Genomic DNA, 23,875 nt, shown 5'->3' with positions numbered 1-23,875 from the left:
CAGTAGACTACAGCTTGTGACGTCTCTGTGGTAGGGAAGGAGTTAAGAACACAATGTGGTGTTGCTATACAGAGAGTTTCACACTTACTAGTTGCTCTAAATTGAACACCTTTTAAACTCATGAAGTGAATCACTGTGCTCCTGAAACAACGTTGTTATATAACGTTTTATTTTTCTCAAAAAAACATTACACATTACAAAGAGACGGAAAAAAAGACAGGTACAAAAAACGTAAGAGACAAACAAGTTACTATGGAGTAATACATTTTTATTTAGACCCCAAACAAACAGAACTCCCCCCATAGTTCCCTTCCGTAGTCTTTTCTTGATGAAGGCTTGAAGAAGTGTCTGCATGTGTGGCGGGAAGAGTGGCACAGCCCTTCCCCCACTGCAGAGAAACCACAGCTTCAGCAACATAACAGGAAAATAAAACCAACGGAAGAGAGACAGACATCAGCCCAATCTCTGCTCCAGCCCCTCTTCTGCAGTCACGTCTTAATAGCGGTGTCTCTGGATTTGTAAACGACGCCTCTGCTCTTCAGTTCACGCACAATACCTGAAACAGAGAGATGCCACAGTCAGGGTACAAGTGTGATGTGTACAGATATGTGCTGGAATAACAGATTATGCCTAGCATCTTCAAACAGAGCTAGCACAAACAATAAGGCCTGGTTCACACCAGTTGGATCAAAAACTGATCTGTGTAAAAACTGATCCATGAAACAGATCCGTTTTTGATCCATGGTCCTCCATTCCGTTAACATGCAGTCAATGCGACAGATGCATTGATCTGAAAGGGGGGGGGGGGGGGGGGGAAATCACTGCACCAAAACTTGTGTCCTGTTCGGTGGAACGTGTCGACAGATCTGTTCTAACAGAGCGATGTTAACAGGGCCTAAGACAACAGTGTTAAATGATGATAATTCCTGTATATCACAATCACCTCACACTAAAACCCTGAAAAATGCTCAACATACAATAGTCCTTAAATGATGGGTGCAGGATAAAAAAACAGGATCTACTTACCTGAGGCTTCCTCCAGCCCCTGGCAGCCTGTGCCTCGTCGCAGCTCCAGGATCCCCTTCGTTGCAGATGCCGACCATGCCAGGTTGGCATCTTTTGCGCTTGCGCTGCTCATGTGGCTTGGCCACGTGAGTGCGATCGCGATCAGTGCAGCTGTGGGCTGGTGCAGAAGATGCCAACTGGAGATGTGGCAAGGGACAGATAGGCTGCCAGGGGCTGGAGGAAGCCCCAGGTAGGAAATCCTGTTTGTTTGTTTTTTACTTGCACCTGTCCTTTAATCAATTCAGTCTTCCCCGAGGCTAATGCTACATACACACAAGCGACAACGATCGTTCGCTGAGAACGACGAACGAACTTTTAATTGATGAAAGAACGACCTAAGTAAAGTTAGTTTTTAAATGTGTGTAACGATCTGATCGTTAGAACGAAGGTTACATCACGTAAAGCAACTATTGCGCCTGCGCATAAAAATGAGAAGTGTCATGGAGAAATAGCGAAATGCGCATGTCAAGCCTAGTACGAACGACCGTTTCCAACGATGTACTACTTTTGCAAACGATCGTCGTTGGTAAAAATCCGCCAAGCTAGATCGTTCGTTTTTAACGATCTAGCTCGTCCGTCGTTAGACTTAATGATCGCTGGTTGCTTTATTTTAAACGATCGTCGTTTGAAACGATCGGGGAACGATCGTTTCAAACGACTATAGTCGCATGTGTGTACGCACCTTAGGAGTACACTAGGCAGAAACGCTAGCGTTGCAGAAAAAACAGTGCTTGCCGCTAATGCAAGTCTATGGGCCGCATGTAAAAAATTTCATATATGTGCGTTTTACAGTATGCAAAATGCACAACTTGCTGCATATTTTTGAAAAATGCATGTAAAACAAGCATAATATATCTCAAGGGAGACGCAGAGGATTGCATTTTTACATGACCTTTCTGTTTAAAAATATGATACTGTATTTTACTCCAGTGATAAAGAAAAAAATATTGAAAAATACAAATGAAAACGCACCAAAAACACATGAAAAATTGCAAAACATACAACCCCCCCCCCCCCCCCCCCCCAAAAAAAAATTTTTTTAAACCACACAGTGTAGAAAAAGCAAGGTTTTAGCAATAAAATTCTGTTTAAGCCACCAGCATGAATATGAAACCATTCAGAATAACTGACAGTACATTTTCACCTACAGAAGATGAAAAACATCACCTAGGACAACTGAAGTGAGAAGAATATGGAGTCTGCCATATTTATGTCCTTTTAAACAGTACCAGCCTCGCCAATCTATTTGGCTTCAGTAGTGTTATGCTGCATACACACTTGAGATAAGTCTCTGGAAAAGGCAAGATCACAGACCAATTTTACCCCATTCCATGTAGTATGAGAGCCATACTCTACACAGTCTATTCTATGGAGCTGAACTCCACGTCAGATAAAATCTTTGCAAGATGCTGCACACAAAGATGCCCGTACACATTCAAAAGATCATTATCTGCAAAAGATCTCTTCCTGCAATAGATCCATTCCTTCAAAATGCATTCATAGTCTATGAGATCTGCAGATCCTCATACACACCTTGTGTAGCCACCCTGGCGTTCTATTTCCCCAGGATTTCCGTGCAAAAAGTGGTTCAATTAATTTCCCATAATTTTCAACCAATTTTTTTTTTTGCAATCTTTTTTTTTTGTATTGAATTCAATACAGGTTATTGTATTGAATTAAATTTAAAAAAAAAAGTGTTTGCTGCGAGATTTTGATGATGCTGTGTGACACTGGTTCCATCAACACCGATCGACGGGGGACATGTGATCTCCAAGGGAGAAGCAAAATCCGCCAAGGGACATGGAAGAAGGCACCGGGGAAGCTATCAGAGGTACACGACGAGGGATCAGCATGCCAATGGTGAGTATAAGACCCAGATGTATAGCCAGGTATAGTTAGCCAGATGTATAGCCAGGTATAGTTAGCCAGATGTATAGCCAGGTATAGTTAGCCAGATGTATAGTTAGCCAGATGTGCAGCCAGGTGTAGTTAGCCAGATGTATTAGCCAGGAATAGTTTAGCCAGATGTTTTGCCAGGTATATAGGGAGCAAAATGTTTGCCAGGTGTATAGGAGACAGATGTGCAGCCAGGTGTATAGGAGACAGATGTTTGCCAGGTGTATAGGAGACAGATGTGCAGCCAGGTGTATAGGAGACAGATGTGCAGCCAGGTGTATAGGAGACAGATGTGCAGCCAGGTGTAGGGAGTCATATGTATAGGGAGCCAGGTTTGCGGGTGCCTCTGCCCCCCCCCATTGCCCCCGATGCCCCCTGACTCTGGCCGGGTGTCCCTTCTGTGGGGGGGCTCCCCTTCTGTGCTGGCTGGTAGTGGCCGGTGGGGATCCCCTCTGTGGGGGGGATCCCCATACTGTGCGTGCAGGTGGCTGGGTGGCCCTTCTGTGTGTGTGGGGGATATCCCCTTCTATGGGGGCTAGTCATGGTCTGTCGGGGACATCCCCTTCTGTTGTGGGGGGAGGTGGGTGTCCCCATCTATGAGGGCTGTGGGTGGCCTCTCCCTCCTCTTCCCCCCATCCCTTCCGATCCCCCGTGCCCCCCCCCCCCCCCCCCCCAATCCCGTGTCTCCCCCGTCAGAAGCCCTGATCTACTCACCTGAGGGCTTGCTCCTGCGGCGGAAGCGGCGCACTTCCTCCTCCATCGCGAAGTCTCGTGTTCTCTGTAATTACTGTACGCGGCTTGGTGACGTCACCAAGCCGCGTACTGTAATTACAGAGACCGGGACTTCGGCGATGGAGATGGAGGGTGTGCATCTCGGCCAGCGCAGGAGAAAGCCCTCAGGTGAGTAAAGCAGGGCTTTTGACTGACAGGGGGGAGACACGGGACGGGGGGGGACACAGGATCGGGGGTGAGGAGGGCACGGGGGACAGAGAGGGAGGAGGGAAAGGCCACCCACAGCTCTCATAGAAGGGGACACCCACCCCCCCCCCCCCCGCACAGAAGGGGGTGTCCCCGACCGGCCAAGACTCGCCCCATAGGGGGGATACCCGCCCCCCCACACACACACTACAGGGTCACCCGCACGCACATTACGGGGATGCCCCCTCCCCCCCCCTCCCCACAGAGAGGATCCCCGCCGGTACCGGCCACTACCAGCCAGCACAGAAGGGGACACCCTCCCCCCGCACAGAGGGGATCCCCGCACCAGCCACCCGCAGCACAGCAGGGGACACCCCCCCCCCCCCCCACAGAGGGGATCCCCGCACCAGCCACCCGCAGCACAGAAGGGGAATCCCGCATGCTGCTGAGCACATTCTCTGCTCCGATGGCTGCACAGGGATTCCCCAGGGTGGCTGGATGCTAGTTCTGCACGCTGTGGGTAGCACAGATCGCTACCCACAGCGTGCTGACAGGCATCCAGCCATCCTGGGGAATCCCTCTGATGAGGGAAAAGTGCAGCCGGCGGGGCAGAGAAACAATAAATCTCCCTGGCAGTATTGACGAGCTCAGCTCGTCAATACCGCTTTCAGCAAGTTTTTCCTGGACGAGCTGAGCTCGTCAATACCACCAGGGTGGTTAACAGACTTCATCTGCATATCTGGCAATCATCTGCAGATCTGAAAATCCATCCTGGTGGATCTGATCTGCAGATGATTGCCTGCTAAACAAGGTGTGTATGATGATCTGCAGATCTCATAGACTATGAATGCATTTTGAAGGAATGGATCTATTGCAGGAAGAGATCTTTTGCAGATAATGATCTTTTGAATGTGTACAACATCTGTGTGTGCAGCATCCTGCAAAGATTTTATCTGATGGGGAGTGCAGCTCCATAGAATAGACTGTGTAGAGTATGGCTCTCATACTACATGGAATGGGGTAAAATTGGTCTGTGATCTTGCCTTTTCCAGATACTTTTATCTCAAGTGTGTATGCAGCATTAGCCTCCATATCCCTTCCACTTCAGTTGTCCTTTAAGAGAAAAAAAATGAATTTAATAATGTGTTGTTTTAAGTTGGGTTTTATTTTGCAGGCAGCTACTAATAAGATAAAAAAGGGGTACCTTTACTTGAAGTCTGCAAAACATGCAATGTTTCTAGCAAAGTAGGGCTACGGTTGAGAAATTGTATCTTAGAAAATACATAACAGGCCATGACTCCTGTCAGTCATTACTCAACAAATCTCCCCATGTATCAGGATGGGCGGTAGTCAGTTCTTAAAGGCAACTGCCACAGAAGCCATGCTTGTGTATTTGTGTAAAGGTGGCCATTAACAATACGATTCTTGTGACAATCAATTCTCTGAATCGACCGTAATATTGATCCATTTCTTGGATCAAATCCATTAATCTGATCAAACTGGATAGAAGCAATCCTTACGTTAGTGGGCATGAGCAATTTTTTCTGATCGATCGTCTAAAGCAACCTTTCTCAACTTTTACCTTGGAGGAACCCTGCAAATAACTTTTGGATCTCAAGGAACCCCTACATACAATTTTTGGGTCTCAAGGAACCCCTACATTTATTTTTCAGGAGGCATGGTCTTTAAATAGGTTAGGCTGCTAATTTCACTATCTCCTATTACACTGCCACTCATTATACTGTCTCCTGACCCCCCAATTTAGTGCTTCTTGCTAGAGTACCACCTATTATAGTGTGCTCTATTATACTTCCCCCACGATGGGGCAAAATGCCAAGGAACCCCTGCATAGTCCTCAAGGAACCCTGGGGTTCCAGGGAACCCTGGTTGAGAAAGCCTGGTCTAAAGATTCATATCGTTAATGGCCACCTTTAGAGACCAGTGAACAGAACAATCCCCTTATAAGGATTAATGTTGAAGTGATTTTTTAGCAGTGGTCTGTGAAACTAGAGTTATTTATAGTATAGTGACTGATTTCATTTGTAGTCTCTTAAAGGAAAACTGTACTTTTAAAACATTCTTCACAGCACATGACTACCGATTTAATAGGACAAGGCTTTTTTGATTTAATAATCGTTAAAGCGGACTGGAACTCAGAACTTCCTCTCTACTCTAAAAGATTTGCAACATCATAATAATCCTTAAAGAAAATAATGTATTTGTTAGATGATCATACAATAAAACTGCAGTGTTTCTACTTCTTGCTTTCATGGAAGCAGACATTAACATCCTGTGCTTTCAAATGATCTTATCTGCTGTGGCAGTCAGCTGACACGGGGAGAGATCAAATTACAACTTGTGATTAGACACAGATGAGGGGGAATTAGACAGGCTAAGCTCTCTAAGGCCCCATTCACACTTAGAAACGAAAAACGCCAGAGATTTTTTCCGGCGTCTTGCAGGAGTGATTTTTCCGCGATTTCACACGGGGAAAAAAAAAATCACTGAACACTGCGGCGATTTTGCCACGATCGCGTTTAGCGCTTCTATAGCACTGAAACGCGATCGCCGGGAAATCACCTGAAAATGGTGCAGACGTTTCGCGTTTTTGGGTGATTTGCGGCGATTAGCGCAAATCGCCCAAGTAAGAACAGGCCCATAGGGTTTCATTACGCTAGCGTTTGAGCGTTTTGCCAAAATCGTGGCAAAACGCTCTAGTGTGAATGGGGCCTAAATACATACAGGGTGCATTTCTCTGTTTTCCTTCTGTCCTGTGCAAGAGTTCAGGTCCACTTTAAATTAAACCCTGACTAAGAAGACTTTGCCTGCATGAACTCCTATATCCATCGGCTATGCTATAAAAAAACAAAAAATATTGAAATCTGACTGCTTTCCAATCCTTCCGCCCAAATAACTCAAGCTGCTGTGTCTGGCTGCTACCCATTTCAGGCCTGTCACATGGGAGACTGAACTGTGCCTTCCAGTTACAATGTAATGCAGTCAGCGTTTGAGAAGCGGTGTGGGTACCAGTGAGGAGGAGACTGCCTCATGTCACATCTGGGGGAAGCTGCAGGTACACTCAGATGTGACTCCATGCAATGGATGCCAGTACACTGCTTGTGCACAGCATCAGGCCACTGCACGGTAGCAGTTTGGAATGGGCCTTATGGTGATAAAACAGTATGTAATGAGAAGAATGGCTTTGGCACTAGCTCTGACCCATTAATGTAGTCTTCTTTTACTGCTAGTGCCAGCTGAGCAGGTGGTATAGCTGGGTAGGGCTAATGGTGCCAAGAGGAAGTATGGATGGGCTTTGGGGACTTAGGGGTTCTCGGCTACTGTTTTGCACACAAATGGCAGCTGCTTCTGCTGCCAATAAAATGCCCACACAGGAGGAAATTCAACAAGCCTGTATGAAATAGAAACTACTTTTAAAGGCGTCTATGATAAAACATTTGAAAAAATGCCACATGGTTCATTGTGGCTAGGGATTTTATGTGGGCGACATCAGTGGCCAGGCAGCTACTTTTTGCACACAAATGGCAGCTGCTGCTACCGCCATAAAAAAACAGAATAAACCATGTGTATACAGTGCTTTTCTTCTATTGGACTATTTGACTCAAAGCCCTTAAGAGCTGCAGCCACTACAGCATGTTCAATAGGCAGTAGCAGTGTTAATTTTTAAAATCCATTTTCTCAAAAACAAGTTCAATTTTTTTTTTACTTGTTCCCATGAAAACAAACTCTGGGCAAACGCTGGGTATTCGTAAGTCGGGGACTACCTGTACATGCAATTTAAATCACTGAATAATCTGGGCCCTAGATACATGAAAGAAATGTTACAGCTGCGTAGCAATCCCCGCATTCTCAGATCCACAGGTTCTAATAATCTAGTCATACCCCGAGTCCACTGGGAAACTTTTGGTCCCAGAGCCTTCTGTCATGCTGCCCCTACGTTTTGGAACTCCTTACCTCAACAGATCAGGACAGCTCCATCCCTGGACGTGTTTAAATCCAGACTGAAAACCCACCTGTTCAGTTTGGCATTTGCAGAAATATAACTTTTGTTGTGTGAATACTTCATCCTACTACCAATTACTGAATCTGAGAGAGCCTAAGTGCTTTGAGTCCTATGGGAGAAAAGCGCTATAGAAAGGTTATTGTATTGTATTATTGTATGCAATTCCGATTTTACATGCGATTAAAAAGTCCTGCATGCTGCGTTTATTTCTGCACTTTTCTTCTTGTGTTGCTAGCATCCAATGAAAATCTCTAATCGGAATTGCAATTTGCAGTGTAAAAGAAGCCTCATGAAAAACAAGAAAATTCCCCTTCATGTCCTATCTTAGCCATAAGGTAACCAAGAACACAAAGTGAGCCTACATATTTTTCAACCGGGACAACAGCAGCAATGAAAACCTTAGCAGTGTGGAAGAGTTAAGGCTCATACACACATCAGACTATAGTCTTTGGAAAATGAAAGATCACAGATCAATCTTTCTACCCTTCATGTAGTATAAGAGCCATACCTTCAGTCTTTTCTATGTAGCTGAACTCAGCATCAGAAAAAAATCTTTGCAAGATGCTGCACACACAGATGCTGTACAGACACAAAAGATCAGTATCTGCAAAAGATCTGTTCCTGCCACAGATCCGTTCCTGCAAATTGCAATGATAGTCTATGAGATCTGCAGATCATCATACACACCTTGTAACAAATTCATCTGCAGATCATACAATCATCTGCAGATCTGAAAATCCATCCTGGTGGATCTGATCTGCAGATGAATATCTGTTAAACAAGGTGTGTATGAGGATCTGCAGATCTCATAGACTATGAATGCATTTTACAGGGATGGATCTTTTGCAGGAACAGATCTTTTGCAGATACTGATCTGTTGCATGTGTACAGCATCTTTGTGTGCAGCATCTAGCAAAGATTTCTGTCTGATGGGGAGTTCAGTTCCATAGAAAAGACTGTAGGTATGGCTCTCATACTACATGGAATGGGGAAAAATTTGTCTGTGATCTTTCATTTTCCAAAGACTATGGTCTGATGTGTGTATGAGCCTTTAGAATGAGAGGTTTATATTGCTGCCAGTGTCCCCATTAAGAAATGTCTTCTAGCTACCTGTCTGAGTAAGGGCTGCGGTGATAGAAATAGCAATTGCGTTTTGCAAAGTGCTTTTCGTAGCGATTTTAGCAGTGTTTTCCAGCACAATTTCTGATGATTTTAAATGTAATACTAGCAATTTGTACAGTGATTGTAATTTTCTTTTTAGTTCTGGGTTGTAAATTTGCTGCAAAATCGCAATAAAAAGAAAAAAAATAGATTTTGCAGCACAGCTATACTTTTCATTGGAGCACAATTGTGCCAAAAATGCTGCAGGTCCTGCGATTGCGATTTAGGGAATTCACTCCTGTGGAATCACCTCAATTGACTTTCATTAACCTAGTGCTTTTAGAATACCAATGTGTGACTGAAACCGCTCCTGAGGGTTCCATCACTAATAGAGTCAGGGCTTGTTCACACTAAGAGCGATTTTGCTCTTTGTTTTTAGCTCTGGCAATTTTAAAAATTGCCTTAAAAGTGATAGTGCAATGGTCGCTTATTTGAGTGTTCTCACAGGGGTGATGAGCTTTCTATCAAATCGCAAACGCGGCTCCTGCACCATTTTCTGAGCGTTTGCGGTTCAATAGAAAGTATAGGGCGCTTAAATGAATAAATACATTGTATTTATTTATTTCCGGGTCAAAAAGAGTTCACTTCCTGACTGATGTCAGGGAGTGAAAAAAAACATCGCTCCACAAACGCACTAAGAAAAGCGCTGACAAAATCACTCTATAAAATCGCTCAGTGCTTGTGATTTGTAATGTGAACAAGGCCTCACAGAACAGGGAATGAGAGGAAAAACTCCCTAATGGGTATAGAGATCACCGTGATAACTTTGCTTACTCCACATAAAACATTTTGGCAGGAGTGTCACTTGAAATATGGAGAAGAGGAGTTTACTGCAGTCTCACAGTGACTGGTTTATGCTACAAGCAGAAAACCAGAAATAAGGGAAGTTCTCAGCCTCACAAGGATGTTGCAATGGCGAAGCCAGACCGTGAGGAAATTGTGACATGCTAATACTTTCTATACCCATTATGTTATATATAGATACAAGAGTCACATAGATCTATAGCCTGCCGCATCATCTGTAAACAATCTCTGAATCACTGAGAAAATAGTATATCAACCTGCTGCGTTACCATTCATCCATACACTATATAATTATTTTCAATAGGTTAGATAATTGTTTTGTTAAAAACAATGAATACAATATAAATCTGTTACATGAATACTGAATAGTTTTATTGACTGAACATTTATAAGGAAGGGCCATTCTTCTACTTGAGTGGACAGGGTCACAGTAGAAAATAGTACAATTGGCAGTTACACAGCTTTGTATTGCATTGGACAGTACAAGATTAGAGGTGACAATTGCTGATATAAAGTAGGTCAGATCGCTGCTCAGATCTTATCTTATATTGAGTGGTACACAGCAGTAGACCAGGCATAGAGTCTAAATCAGGGCAGTGACGTTCAGCATCATGGGAAACCACACTTGCTCACGTAAAGGTTTAAGAAGGCAAAATTATACTTGGCATCATTTCTTATTTTTTAGTAAGAGGGCTTTTTGGTCTTTTTTAGCCTTTTATACTCTCCTAGTAGTTCTGGGTCACCATGAGCTATTTGGGTACACTTGGGTAATACTGGTGCAAGCCCTATCCCATAAAGCCATATCAATCCATGTCATGCACTGATGAGGACCAGAAAATCCAAACCAGTGCTGTATGAATGTTGGATGGGTGTGGTTCTGTAAAATGTATAAGCTATAGGCTCACGATACACCAGCGGTTCTGGATGCGTGCCTGGGTTTCAGATTCCTAAAGAGATGATCGGTATATTTTTATGCAGTGATGCATCATGGGAAACTACACTTGCACACTTAAAGCTGAATTATTGCTAATAGCTTCTGGCTTTTTTTTTTTTTTTTTTTTTTTTTTAAAGCAAAATTATATTTATCACTACTAAATTAACTGAGCAGTGAAAGGCAGCATAAAGGACACATGTGAAGGATATGGAGGCTGCCGATTACCTGGCTGTCCTGCTTATCCTGCGTCTCTAATACATTTAGCCACAGACCCTGAACAAGCATGCAGATCAGACGTTTGCCTGGTTTGCCTGGATTTGCCGCATGCCTGTTTCTAGTGTGTGATTCAGACTCTACTGATGCAAAAATCACCAGCAGGATAGCCAAACAACTGGTATTGCTTAAAGGACAACTGAAGTGATAAATATATGGAGGCTGCCATATTTATTTCCTTTTATACAATACCAGTTGTCTGAACAATGCCAGAAACAAGCCTGAAGCTAATCTTTCAGATCTGACAATGATGTCAGAAACACCTGATCTGCTGCATGCTTGTTCAGGGTTTATGGCTACAAGTATTAGAGGAAGAGGATTAGCAGGATAACTAGACAACTGGTATTGCTTAAAATTAAAAATATGGCGGCCTCCATATCCCTCTTGCTTCAGTTGCCCTTTAAAAGAAAATAAATATGAAAGCCTCTATATCCCTCTCCCTTCAAATGTCCTTTAAGATCTAACCAACAGCCAGATTCTCCAGGTTCACAGGCTCAAATCGCCAAAACAAGGATGCAAATGTGTCAGCCTCTTGCTATGCTTATATTGCTGCCTATTCCTTTTCACACCAGTCAGGAGTTGGGAGGTAAGATAGTAGGTAGGAACCGCCATAGGGGAAGGGTAGGGTGGAAGAATAAATGTTGGTGGGGTGGAAAAACACTACGAGGGTAAATTGGGGGCAGCACACACTATTACTTTGCCTGTGGACAAGGGGGTACTACTTAGGAGGTGTTGCAGGAAGCAGATCACAGAACTGGAACAGCTGCAAATGGCAGCTCCATACACAGAAGCAGCGGCACAGGCGATGGCTTTCCACCAATTATAACAATGACTGCTCCTGACGATTGTATATAGTGATGATAAATGCAGAAGTGTGAGGACTGCTAGTTGGAGGAAACTATTCGGTACCTCCTACCCGATAGACTTACTGCTTTACACAAGTTCATCTACCTTGTTCTTCCCTCAAACATTCCTTCTCTTTCCCACTGATCCTGAGGTCTGACCAATAGCATTAGACAGGGAAGGGTAGGCGTTTCTGTACACTCAAGCAGATAGATGCAAAAATTGTGTGGAGTAAGCACAGCACCTCTTTGGCCACACCTTTTGGGTTCTTCTAAAAGACATTTCTTGCCACTTATGACACACTCATAAAGCAGTCTGGGCCCTCTTGTAGGAATGAGACGACCAGTATTTTGTGGCATAGAGCGTCTTCTTTTTTTTTTTACACATTAATTCCTGCTACACTATTATAATTTCTCCTGCCTCTGCTAAAAACGTGGACTTACTTCAAGTCCACTCAAAGTTTTCTAGGCTCAGATATAGCCTCTCATGGAGACGAGAGTAAAAGGTGACAGTGCAGAGTCTACACCAGAACAGCTCAAAGTGTGAACTCCACCACACACAGCTCAGAATGGAATGCAGTCAGAATATCTGCAATGGGATTTGGCAGCCACTAGATGCAATAAAATTAGAGTGCATGAGTATAAAACTTCTGCTCCAAAAAATAAAAAAATATGGCCATTGTAAGTGCAGAATTATGAAATGGGGATGTTTTATTAAAGGGAACACATTTACAATACCTTGTGGTAGGCGTCCAGTAACAGAGACAGCATAAACTCCTGGTTTGAAAGTAGCTGAAAGGCAATACAAATGTATGTTACAATTATTGCACATCTTACATATAATCATCAATCTAAATTATATTATTTAGTATTTATACAGCACCGACATCTTCGACAGTGCTGTACTGAGTATATATATTGTCACTTAAGGGACAACTGAACTGAGAGTGATATGAAGGCTGCCATATTTATTTCCTCTTAAGCAATACCAGTTGCCTGGCTGTCCTGCTGATCCTCTGCCTCTGATACTTCTAGCCATAGACCCTGAACAAGCATGCAGCAGGTCAGGAGTTTCTGACATTAGTCAGATCTGACTGGATTAGCTGCATGCTTGTTTCTGGTGCGATTCAGACACTTCTGCAGGCAAATAGACCAGCAGGGCTGCCAGGCAACTGGTATTGCTTAAAAGGAAATAAATATGTCAGCCTCCAAATACCTCTCACTACAGTTGTCCTTTAACTGTCCCTCATAGGGGTTCACAATCTAATATCTACCACAGTCATGTCTCTATATTGTAGTCTAGGGCCAATTTTAGTGAGAAGCCAATTAACTTATCTGTATGACTTTGGGATATGAGAGGAAACCAGAGAGCCTAGAGAAAACCCACACAGACACTGGAATAACCTACAAATTCCTTGAAGATAGTGCCCTGGCTGAGATTCCAACTAGGAACCCAGTGTTGGAAGGCAAGAGCGCTAACCACAAATAAATAGCATGTAAAGCTCAAATTCTCCATACATTAACAATCAAATCTAGCCAAGATTTGTTCACCACTTCTGGCTACAGAAAACAAGGAGTAAGGTTCCAGTAAACAAAACAAAAAACCACATTCTTCCTGCAGTTCCCTGCTGGAATCTATTGGAAACTGATGTGCAGTGTATGATAAGAATCGATTCCCTCTGAAAGGAATCTATTGTTTTGGAACATTAGGTGGAAATCTATAAGTATATGGTCTGCTTTAATCAATACCTAATAAAAATTACAGATTTGTAAAGAAGTACATTTCACACATCTAACTGAATTCCAACTTCCAGAGTGCCACTCATCAAAACAATTGTTTCCACTCTGATAGGAAAAGCTAGATCAAAACTGTAGGGAATCGAACTGGAATATCAATGAGCACATGGGTTGCTTCAGGCCTCTTTCGCAGGGGGATGTTGCATTTGATGCGATGTTAAAGTCGCACAACATGCCCCTAAGGCAGCGCATGTAGGTTATGAAATTGGACGTTATTTTGCATTGCGTTGTGTCTCTTAGTGCGCCGTTCTCGTCGCATACTGATTGAACGAAAATGGCGCATGCATTACATTTTAAAAATATATATTACTGAGCATGTGCAACACACATTACGCAACAAATTTATTGCTAAACGCACAGCATGCAGCACATTCTAAATATTGCTACACGTTACAACGTAAGGTGTGCACGGTGAATGTCGCACAGACTTTGTATTGCTGTGCGTTAGTCTGCGTTATAATTTCTTTATAAAGTGCAACTTTAACGTCCCACTGTAAAAGAGGCCTTAGAGTCAAAATCTACTGCTATGCATGCATTTGTACTGTATGGTACAAGACCCATCAACAGTGCAATCTAGACTTTTGTACTGAATGTTGTTACTGAACAGAATAAGCAGATTTCAGATAGGTTCAAACTGAATAACTGATTTTGTCATATGCTTCCTTCCACCGAGGTAAGTACCTGACATTTGATAATTTTTTTTCCCACAGGTTTCCTTTAAAAAAATGCTCATAAAAAGGTTAAAAGAGAGGTAGCTGGTCATTTATAACCAAAGCTGCGTACATACTATACATACGACGGTTCTTGGCAGAAGCAGCCAGTGGGGACAACCTCAGCCAAGACTAACATGTGTACAGTGCACACCTAGCTGGTCCTGAGGAAACTGCTGGGCAAGCATTAGCTCTCTGCCTGGCCTCCTCCCTGGTAGTGAGGCATCGCCATGGTAACAGCTGACGCGTTACTGCTAAAAAGGCCTCTCACTGGCCCAAACACAATATTTCTACAACAGAGATAGAGATGTGGAAAAGAAAAAGGCACTTAACGCCCCCAACACTTGTATTTATACTCACTTATTCGCTGCCACTTTGACACCCAGCTGTCATCAGGGCTCATCATTGCTACGATCCTAGTCAAAAATAACATAAGATTAAAGCATGAATAATGCCAAATAAAAAAAGCAACTATACTTACAGCAGGTCTAATCTCAAAGCCTCAGGCCAACTTCACACTGTGGATTGGCGGTAGTGGTGCAGCCAGGGGGGCGCACCAAACCATCAAAAACAACCTTCAGGGATTACTGCGTTACTACATGGTAATCCCCATCTGGCAGCCGGCCAAGCAGGAAGTGTGGCCAAAGCGATCATGTGCACAGAAGCGTATTGCTAAAATACGCTTCCGTGCATGCGCGACGTGTGAAACATGCGGCGGGTATCTTAAATAACACACGTCACCATAGACTTACATGACTTCCGGTCCACGCTGTAACGTAGGTTTGCGGCAAAAAGATCACTTCCATCGCAGTTCGCCGCCCCTGCCTTTGTATGAGAGGCCCCGTAGACTAACATTGCCCTGTCAGAAATGCCGCACCGATTTTCCCATTCCACTCCCTGCAGTTTCAATCCATCTGCTGGGAATTAATCCCCCAAAAATGTCAGATCCATTTTTGATCAATTTTGTCTAAAAATCGATTGAAAATATCGCACAGAATGGAAACTTTAATACAAATTTGAAACTGGGCAAGAGCATTGGCAGATCAATGGTCTATAGCTTTGCATTGAACAGTGCAACTCTGCAGCTTGATCGATTTTGAATGGATTCCCTAACAGAATCTATTGGAAACTGATGTGCAGTGTTAGGAAGTAGTAGGTTTCTTCTGAACTAATTCTTTACCGAAAGGAATCTATCTGCCCCCAGCTAGTGAGGTTATCACTCCAGGGCAGAAGTACATCACTGGGATTCCCATCGCACCATGCTCCCATCATGCAGACTTGCAGCGTAGTCCATTGACTTGCATTGCTGCATAATCCATGCGGTGGGCACAGACCATGTGGCAACACGCTGCAGCCTTTGCGTTGGCATTGCGGGGATTTGGATACTTCCTGCGCACCATGTCGCATCGCACGAACCATGCAAGTCTCCGAAGTCTTCATAGACTTGTATGACCTTTGAGGCGGGGAAGCCATGGGGCTAAAGGAAAGCGGGGCGACGCACTGTGCAAGGGGCCTAAAGTACATCTGGAGCTAATTTTTTTTTAACATACCTATGTAGGGGGAAAGCTCTAGATACCATAGAGCCTTATAGCCCTCTTTGCAGCCGAGTACTTGCCAAGACAAATACATCCAGGCTCATATATGCACAGTACTGATGCGCTCATCATCAAAAACACTCAGGAACGCAAGTGCTTCCAAAGGCTGTACAGGGGCAGTGCTGAAGACCTAGAAGAACGAGTAGCTTCCACCAGGGATAGAGCAGAAACAGCAGGACAGAGCAAGGACTGGGGAGGCTCTATGGCACAGGTGTCAAACTCCAGTCCTTGAGGGCCAGATGGCTGTCAGTGTTTAGGATGGACTGAGAAATGGAGAAATGTGTTCTACTTGATGAACCACACCTTTCCCGATTCAGTCCAATCAATTCATTTGAGCTGTGCAAAAAAATGTGTGAGGACCTCGGCCCTCAAGGACTGGAGTTGAACATCCCTGCTTTACGGTATCCAGAGCCTTCCCTCTGCATGAGTTAATGTTATTTTACTTTTAATTTCAGATTTGCTAAAATTATACTTTTAACTTCCTTAGCTGTTGGTGACAATTGATATTGCAGCCACTTTGAAGGTTGGTAACATGTACAGTTCACAGCAGAGGAGTAAATGGAATATCATACCCATCAAATGAAGAGCTTGTACAATCATATACCATTTCTCTGTTCCCTTTCATCTGTAAGTATGTATCACAGTTGTCACAACCATCGTATTCAAACTGGTCAATGGTCTGCAAAAGAAGTAGAATCATGCACAGTTAGAAAACTTGTGTATACAAATAAGCAAAAAGATGAGTGCATTGTGAGATATCAAAGACCATTTCACCAAGGTCTTATTGGCAAAACATTGGTATTGCCATTCTTGAAATATATTGCGCAAAAGGTGGATCAGCGCAACACCAGGCCGCCTCCGAATGGCCTCCAATCAGAGGTGCGCTGAGCCCCCCCAGAAACTACAAACGCACCTTGAACCCAAACAGAAGCTCTGCATATACACCAAAAGCATGGCTGTTAAGTGGGAGCAGCTGACCAGAAACGAAATAAATTAGTACATAGCAAGGAAATGAACAGCGCTACTTAAAAACAGGCAAGTGCCTACCTGCAAAAGAGTGCAAGCCCCACTTGAGGGATATAATACACACCGAGCATACACATGACCTGTCTACCACTGGAGTAGGATGTTAGTTTCCTGTAACAGCTTGCATGCAGATACACCCTGAGGAAACGTCCACGACGTGAAACGCGTAGGTGGGCGGAGCCCGAATGCACCTGAGCGAGCACGCTACCCGAACTGCTCACACGCGTTCCCGGCTTTGCTGCCACTTGCAAGGGTCCCGCTGGAGTGCATAAGGGAACGCCAAGACGTGGAGACCTCACCGCAAGCAGGCTGGGACGCCAGCCAGCAGTAGGTCTACATAGTCCCCCCGCACTCCCAAAGACATCAAACTGCGCAGCAACAAGCTATGGCTCTAGTCATGCAAACTGGACAATCCGGAGCAGGGCATGCACAGACCGATAGAAGATGGTGGTGAGACCTAATCTTGTAATTGCTTTATTTCCGTGCTTTCGCTTTGGGAAGTAACAGCATGAAGGCTTTAACCGCTTACTACTAACTTTGATGTGCAATGCAACTATATGCAAGAAATTGACTGTGCAATATTACTACAGCGGAACATTGATTGTGGAAATTTATGCAATGGACAGAATATCCATCCACTAGTAAAGGAATGTATTCCCATGTAGCAACATAGGAGGTGGTACCACCATTGTATATGCCCAGTGAGTGCATGTAGTGCGTGTGAAGCAAATGGGATGTGTGCATGTGAATATTAATCTCGCAAAGGTATGCAAAATTTCGGGCCCCGCAACTTGCCCTTGCTTTTAAATTTGTTTGTCTTTTATCAATTTTCTGCAACTAATAAAATTTATCACATTTACAAATTGATATGCACGTTATACCGACTTAATTATATTTAGTACTAGCAGTTTGAAAAACTGGTTGTGTATGCAGCTACAATACTATAAGATATCCCTTGTGTGACGATTATATTATTCACTCACTATGGGTAAACAATTGTAGCCTAACAGATTCTTAAAGGGGTAACACCCTACTTTTTCATAATTATATGAAACAGCTTGCATGCAACCTATTAAGTACTCGTCCCTCCCACTGCGAAGAAGTCGATCCTCCATGGAAGGGGCCTAACACTAACTAAATCCTAACCTATGTATATGCATAGCCTGGGTGCGGCTAATCAAATAAAATCGAAAATTGAAAATTGCGCAAGAGGTGGATCAGCACAACACCAGGCCGCCTCCGAATGGCTCGGTGTGTATTATATCCCACAAGTGGGGCTTGCACTCTTTTGCAGGTAGGCACTTGCCTGTTTTTAAGTAGCGCTGTTCATTTCCTTGCTATGTACTTGAAATATATTGGCTAAAGAGCAACAAAGTCTATTAGTGTTCTTCTCTCCATTAACTCTGCTGGCTGGGGTGGAGCAAAAGCCAGGTGGTAAGAAAATACAGCTGAAGTATAAGGCTGCTTTCACAGTGGGACGTTACAGGCGCACGTTAGAGCAGCCTGTAACGCAGCCCAACTCACAGTAATGAAAAATCAATGGGCTGTTCACAGTGCCCACGTTGCGTTACATTGTAACGCTACACGTTGAATGAAAGTGCAGCATGCTGTGCGTTGTACGCACTTTTAGCCGCGTTAGACTGTTTGCACATGCTCAGTAATGTTGTTTGTTTTTTGTGTGCAGGAGAGGAGGAGGGGAGAGTCCGCTATTTTGCCTAGCCACATGGCTAATTAATATTCACTGCACTGCAATGCCGGTTCTCTGCCTGCTAGCAATGATTCATATGAATCATTCTCTGCCTGCTAGCAATGATTCATATGAATCATTGCCGGTTCTATGGAACGAAAACGGTGCACCAAGAGCCGCAAAACGAGGCTCTATGTAGCGTCCACCTTTAGCACCACCATGCGTTGCGTTAGGGGAACGTTATGCGACCTTAACGACCCCTGCAACGCAACATCCCACTGTGTAAGAACCCTTAAGGTGGTCATACACTGGTGGATATAACCAACACAGATGATATTCAGATCGTTAGCTGATTAGAAAGGGATCCATCTGCTTGAATCTCTCCACACAGATTATCATCTGTGCACACCTTCCAGGTCAACCAGTACTCCCCACCATTTCCCGGGCCTTGTGTAACCAGAATTTCCCCTCACATGTCCGCCACTCAGTCGCAGTCTCTTCTCTCCCTCGCAGCTGCTACTCCCCTTGCTTCTTCACTCCCGAGTCCCATGGCACTTGTGTGACATATGCTACAGAAGTCAAATACTAGGGGCACTGTATAACGTACCTTACGTGACCGCTAGAGGCCTCTAGTATTTGGGACGTTACACAGGCGCCCAGGACTCAGGAGTGAAGAGAGAGAGAGAGAAGCAGCTAGTAAGTAGAGAATTCTCCTCGCTCGTTGAATCAAACACCACTAGAGTCATACTCCCGACCCCATTGATCAAAATTTTTTATCCTACATGATCGGCCAATTTTGCCTGAAAATAAGTTGATTAGGAATAGTTTGCAGCATCAATTTCTCGCAAATTCTGTCAAAATGATTGAATCAGTCGATCATATTGATGCAAAAAAAAAGATAAATTATGGTCACCTTTAAAGATCACTAGAAAATCTTAAAACAGAACAAAGGAAGTAAAAAAAAAACAAAAAAAAAAAAACACACACACACACACACAACACACACATTTTGGCAAAGTTCTACTTTGCAACAAGCAATTGGATAACCATGTAACGTGCCAGGATAGTTCCTGGTGAATATGTTAACTATTAAGACTACTTCATTGCAAACTTCCAGGGGTTAAAGCATTGATTAATGTTGTGCTTTTTCAAGCTTAGTGCTAAAACCTATTGCAGGTTTTAATTGCTGTTTGTGGTTGCTAATAGAAGAAATATCCAGTCCCAAAGCCTCAGATATTAATACCCAAACCTTAAATTCCTATGGGAAATGTGTTGTGATTGTTCTGTTAGCAGACACTGTATAGAGCCATTGCACTAGGTGTACGAGAGGAATCGGCGCAGGAGACTTGGGTGCAACAAGGAAAAAAAAAAAAAAAAAAAAGTACTGTGCCATTGTGAATTTTTGAATTATTATTCTGCCGCTTCAAGGCTGCGTTAGTGTGAGGGATCATTTGAAGGTAAAGAATAAGAGTCCACTGCGTCATGCTTCCTAGGACATTATCATCGGATCGCTATGCAATTAAATACTTATGGGGCTTTCACATCAAGTGTGGTGGGCTCTGATGAACTGGATAACGCGTGCGTCTACCGTGGCAGCGAAGCATACTTTCATTGTACTGTATGCCTCACTGTAGGATCACACAGCAACATTACAGCATGATGGTAGGGAATGAAATAATTTGGCTTCCAGCAATTGCTGGAGGCCGAATTATAGTGTTTTATAAGTAACTTCAGCTCCGTCTTGTGACGCCGCCAAAGTTAATCACTGCTGCGCCCAAGTCTCCTGCGCTGGTATGTAAGTGTTCGCTGAGAGCTAAACACATATTCAGAACCACTGGAATGCAATGATGTGTCAGCTTGTTAATATTACAGAGCCACACTAATCCAACATGCATACAGTAAAATTGTTATTTTTTTTGTAACTGTCTGCTTATAGTAAAGTTACTTCATTGCAACCTGCAAAGCTTCCTATGTCTCAGCTGTACTGTAGGCTAAATCTAGAATATTTTCACCACACCTGGTTATGAGTAGCACTGTAAATAAATATTGGACCTAGTCTAGTTCAGGTGACCCACTGGGAAACCTCATAGACAACTGCCAATCTCTGCAATAAATCACTGCAAACTTGCTGCTGCTTACAACAAAGTGCTAAACAAGTACACACAACACTAATTTTTCCTCTGAAATAAGTCATAAGTAAATGACTGGCAAATTATAAAATTGCACTCCAGGACTTTGCTCACCGCCTTCGGCCACCATAACTTTTCTAAACTTAGATTGTCGGTGTGGATAGTGTTTAAACTAATGACACATTTCAGAGGGCAAATCAGCGTACTATTTGTTATGTATTTTGCTTTTAGCAGCAGTGAGTTCGCTGCGATTCATTGCAGGGAGCATCAGTTGTCTATGTTTCCCAGTAGGTCACCTCAACTAGACTAGCTCATAAATACCACATGTCCCTCAGCAAACACATTCATATTAAGGGAAATATGAGGCTAATAGAGGTTTTTGCGATCTTCAGCAACTGGAATTAGCTGGGACAAGGCCAGAACTTTGCACAGTGCAAATCAGATTAATTCAGGAGTTTCCCAATTTGATTGGCACTCAGCACAGATTTATTTCCTTCGCCCACTAGTTCCAGTACTTGTAATAAATAAAAAAAGAAACCCCGAGAAGTCGAATTTCAGAAGACATCTCATACACCATAAAACAATGATTCCAGAGTAAAATGAATGCTGCTCTAAGAGGTGTAAGTCCCAGCAGTGCCCTCTGTGGAGACTGGTATCACCGTTGCACTGAAGCTACGGGTACGGCTGATTACAGGGAGAGCACAGCACAGGCTCACCTTCACCAGAGAGCACAGCAAACATGCTCTCAAGTGCCGCAAATCCTTCGGTACCGTCTCCAACGCCATGGCTCTGGGTATCCGGAAAAGCGTCACGACAACACAGGACACACGTCAGGCTGCTCCAGGAAGCCTTTCCAATCCAGAGCTACGCTCTGTCTCTTGCCAGTCTCTATGGTGTGCTGCTCACATGTGATGTCTATAGGCTAGTTACAACAAGCAGCCAGGAAGCGAATGGTGACTGCTGAGATTAGGCTGCTCTCTCTTCAGCAGTGTGTAGATCACATTTATTTTCGGAGGAATCGATCCAGATCCTTCAGTTTCTATCTTCCTTTCTCATTTGTCCCTTTTTCAATACTGACATACAGACCTTGTTCACATCTAAAATCGCAAACGTTTTGCGATTTTGTGCATGATTTTTTTTAGCGCCTTGCAACGCTTGCCTGGGTGCTGCGTTTTTTTTAAAGCACTTTTCTAAACCGCTTTTGCAAAGCGATTTTTTTCAATTCACTCCCTGACGCAAGTCGGGAGTGAACTCTTTGACCTGGAAAATAATAAATGCAATGCATTTATTCTTAAAATCATGAACGCAATTGCCACACACAGCGATTTTGTGAGCGTTTAGCGCTCTTCCTATACCTTCCATTAGACCAAAAATGGTCCGGGCACTTCTTTTGCGGAGCGCAAAACAAACAAAACGCGCTGATATGAACCTTCTCATAGAGATTCATTGCACAAGTGTTTTGTGGGTGATTTAGAAAATCGCCTGCGCTTGAAAAAAGGCCAAAAACGCCCTGGATGTGAACGAGCCCATAGAGCTGTGTAAAGGTTAAATATATGTTCCATTTCTTTATTATTAATGTACTGTTGTGGAATATTTCCTAGGATAAAATAAGTAAGTATATGTGTCATCAATGTGAAAGCTGTTTCAGCAGCCTTCCTCAACTTCTTTTAAGGCTCATACACGCTTGACTAAAGTGGGCTGAGGAGGCCGATAACGACTGCCTCAGACGATTATCAAGCATGTGTACGCCGACCCCAACCTGTGCGCAATCTGCCCAGTGGAGCAACTCACCTGACAAGCAGCCAACTCCTTTAACCTCCCTGGCGTTCAATTTCCCCAGGATTTCTGTGCAAAAAGTGGTTCAAGTAATTTATAATAATTTTCAAGCATTTTTTTTTGTAATCAATTTTTTTTTTTTATATTGAATTCAATACAGGTTATTGTATTGAATTCAATAAGAAAATTGTTTGTCACCAGATGTTGATGACGCTGCGTGACCCTGATGTCATGGACACCGATCGCCGGGGAACATGTCATTGCCATGGGAGAAGCAAATCTGCCGAGGGACATAGAAGAGGACACTGGGAAAGCTATCAGCGGTACACGACGAGGGATCAGCACGCCAATGGTGAGTATAAGTCCCCCACCAAGTCTCCCCCATGTGCGTGATGGAGGGTGCGCAATCTGGGCAGTTTCTAGGCTAAACTGCTCCTAGGGGAGGGTGTAAAATTGCACATCCCCACCTGTGGGCTCGAGAATATTATTTACTATGTACAGAAGGTAGAAGAACAGCGTTGGCACTACAGTGCCTGAAGGAAGATATGGGTAGACTAGGCTGACACACATCCAAAACAGCATGTGACCCTGGCTTATGCGTGCTCGGGCCATATAGTTAAATGATCCAATGCGTAAAGGAATGAATAATGGAGGTCAGCACTGCAGTTGTGGCAGGAGGATTAGCCATACTATGCCAGGGAAAAAAAACACGCATATACAGTGTGATGCGAAAGTTTGGGCAACATTGTTAATCCTCATGATTTTTCTGTATAAATCGTTGGTTGTTATGATAAAAATGTCAGTTAAATATATCATATAGGAGACACACACAGTGATATTTAACCTCCTGAACGTTACCCCGCTCATGAGGTTTTGTTACTTTTTGCCCGATTACATAATATTTGTCCCAAATGACTGAAAAGCTTATAGCTAGCACTAGGCTAGCTAGTAGAGGTCTCCGGCACCCTCCGATCCCCGCCGCTCCCCCGTTTATACATTACCCAGCCTGGATCCAGCGATCGGTGCAGCCTCCCAGGACAGCTCCGGTCTTCACCATGGGTAGGATTGCTCATGACGTTGCCGACGTCATGCGCAAACCCGATCCTCCCCATAGAGAGACCGAATTGTTCAACCATTCGCACACTTTACACAAGGTGATGCTGTATGCAAGAGTGATGCAGAGGAAGAGAAAGCCGCTTGAGGTATGCTAAAGCACATTTGGACAAGCCAGCTTCATTTTG

General features: G+C 43.7%; 1 protein-coding gene across 1 annotated transcript; it reads right to left on the bottom strand.

The window, feature by feature from the left end:
* Positions 1-247: 247 nt before the first annotated feature.
* On the bottom strand, positions 248-21,690 carry SUPT4H1 (SPT4 homolog, DSIF elongation factor subunit). The gene is made up of 5 exons (XM_068270046.1): positions 21,575-21,690; positions 16,589-16,695; positions 14,782-14,837; positions 12,653-12,706; positions 248-556 (listed from the first exon to the last, which is right to left on the bottom strand). Exons 1-5 carry the CDS (start codon positions 21,641-21,643, stop codon positions 489-491), a joined length of 354 nt encoding a protein of 117 aa, XP_068126147.1. The 5' UTR covers positions 21,644-21,690; the 3' UTR covers positions 248-488.
* Between the last annotated feature and the right edge of the window lie 2,185 nt (positions 21,691-23,875).

This window comes from Hyperolius riggenbachi, chromosome 2, assembly GCF_040937935.1.
Source record: "Hyperolius riggenbachi isolate aHypRig1 chromosome 2, aHypRig1.pri, whole genome shotgun sequence".
In the NCBI taxonomy this organism is placed as follows: domain Eukaryota; kingdom Metazoa; phylum Chordata; class Amphibia; order Anura; family Hyperoliidae; genus Hyperolius; species Hyperolius riggenbachi.
The sequence above is the reverse complement of the archived record's forward strand: the minus strand, read 5'-3'. Positions and strand labels throughout refer to the sequence as shown.

Bases quoted from the DNA above. Each gene is read 5' to 3' on its own strand.
- SUPT4H1 (XM_068270046.1), bottom strand. From the start codon at position 21,643: ATGGCGTTGGAGACGGTACCGAAGGATTTGCGGCACTTGAGAGCATGT. The intron at 16,696-21,574 runs GTGAGCCTGTGC...CTTCTTTTGCAG, and splicing joins TGCTGTGCTCTCTGGTGAAG to ACCATTGACCAGTTTGAATA. The intron at 14,838-16,588 runs GTATGATATTCC...ATTTTTGACTAG, and splicing joins ACAAGCTCTTCATTTGATGG to GATCGTAGCAATGATGAGCC.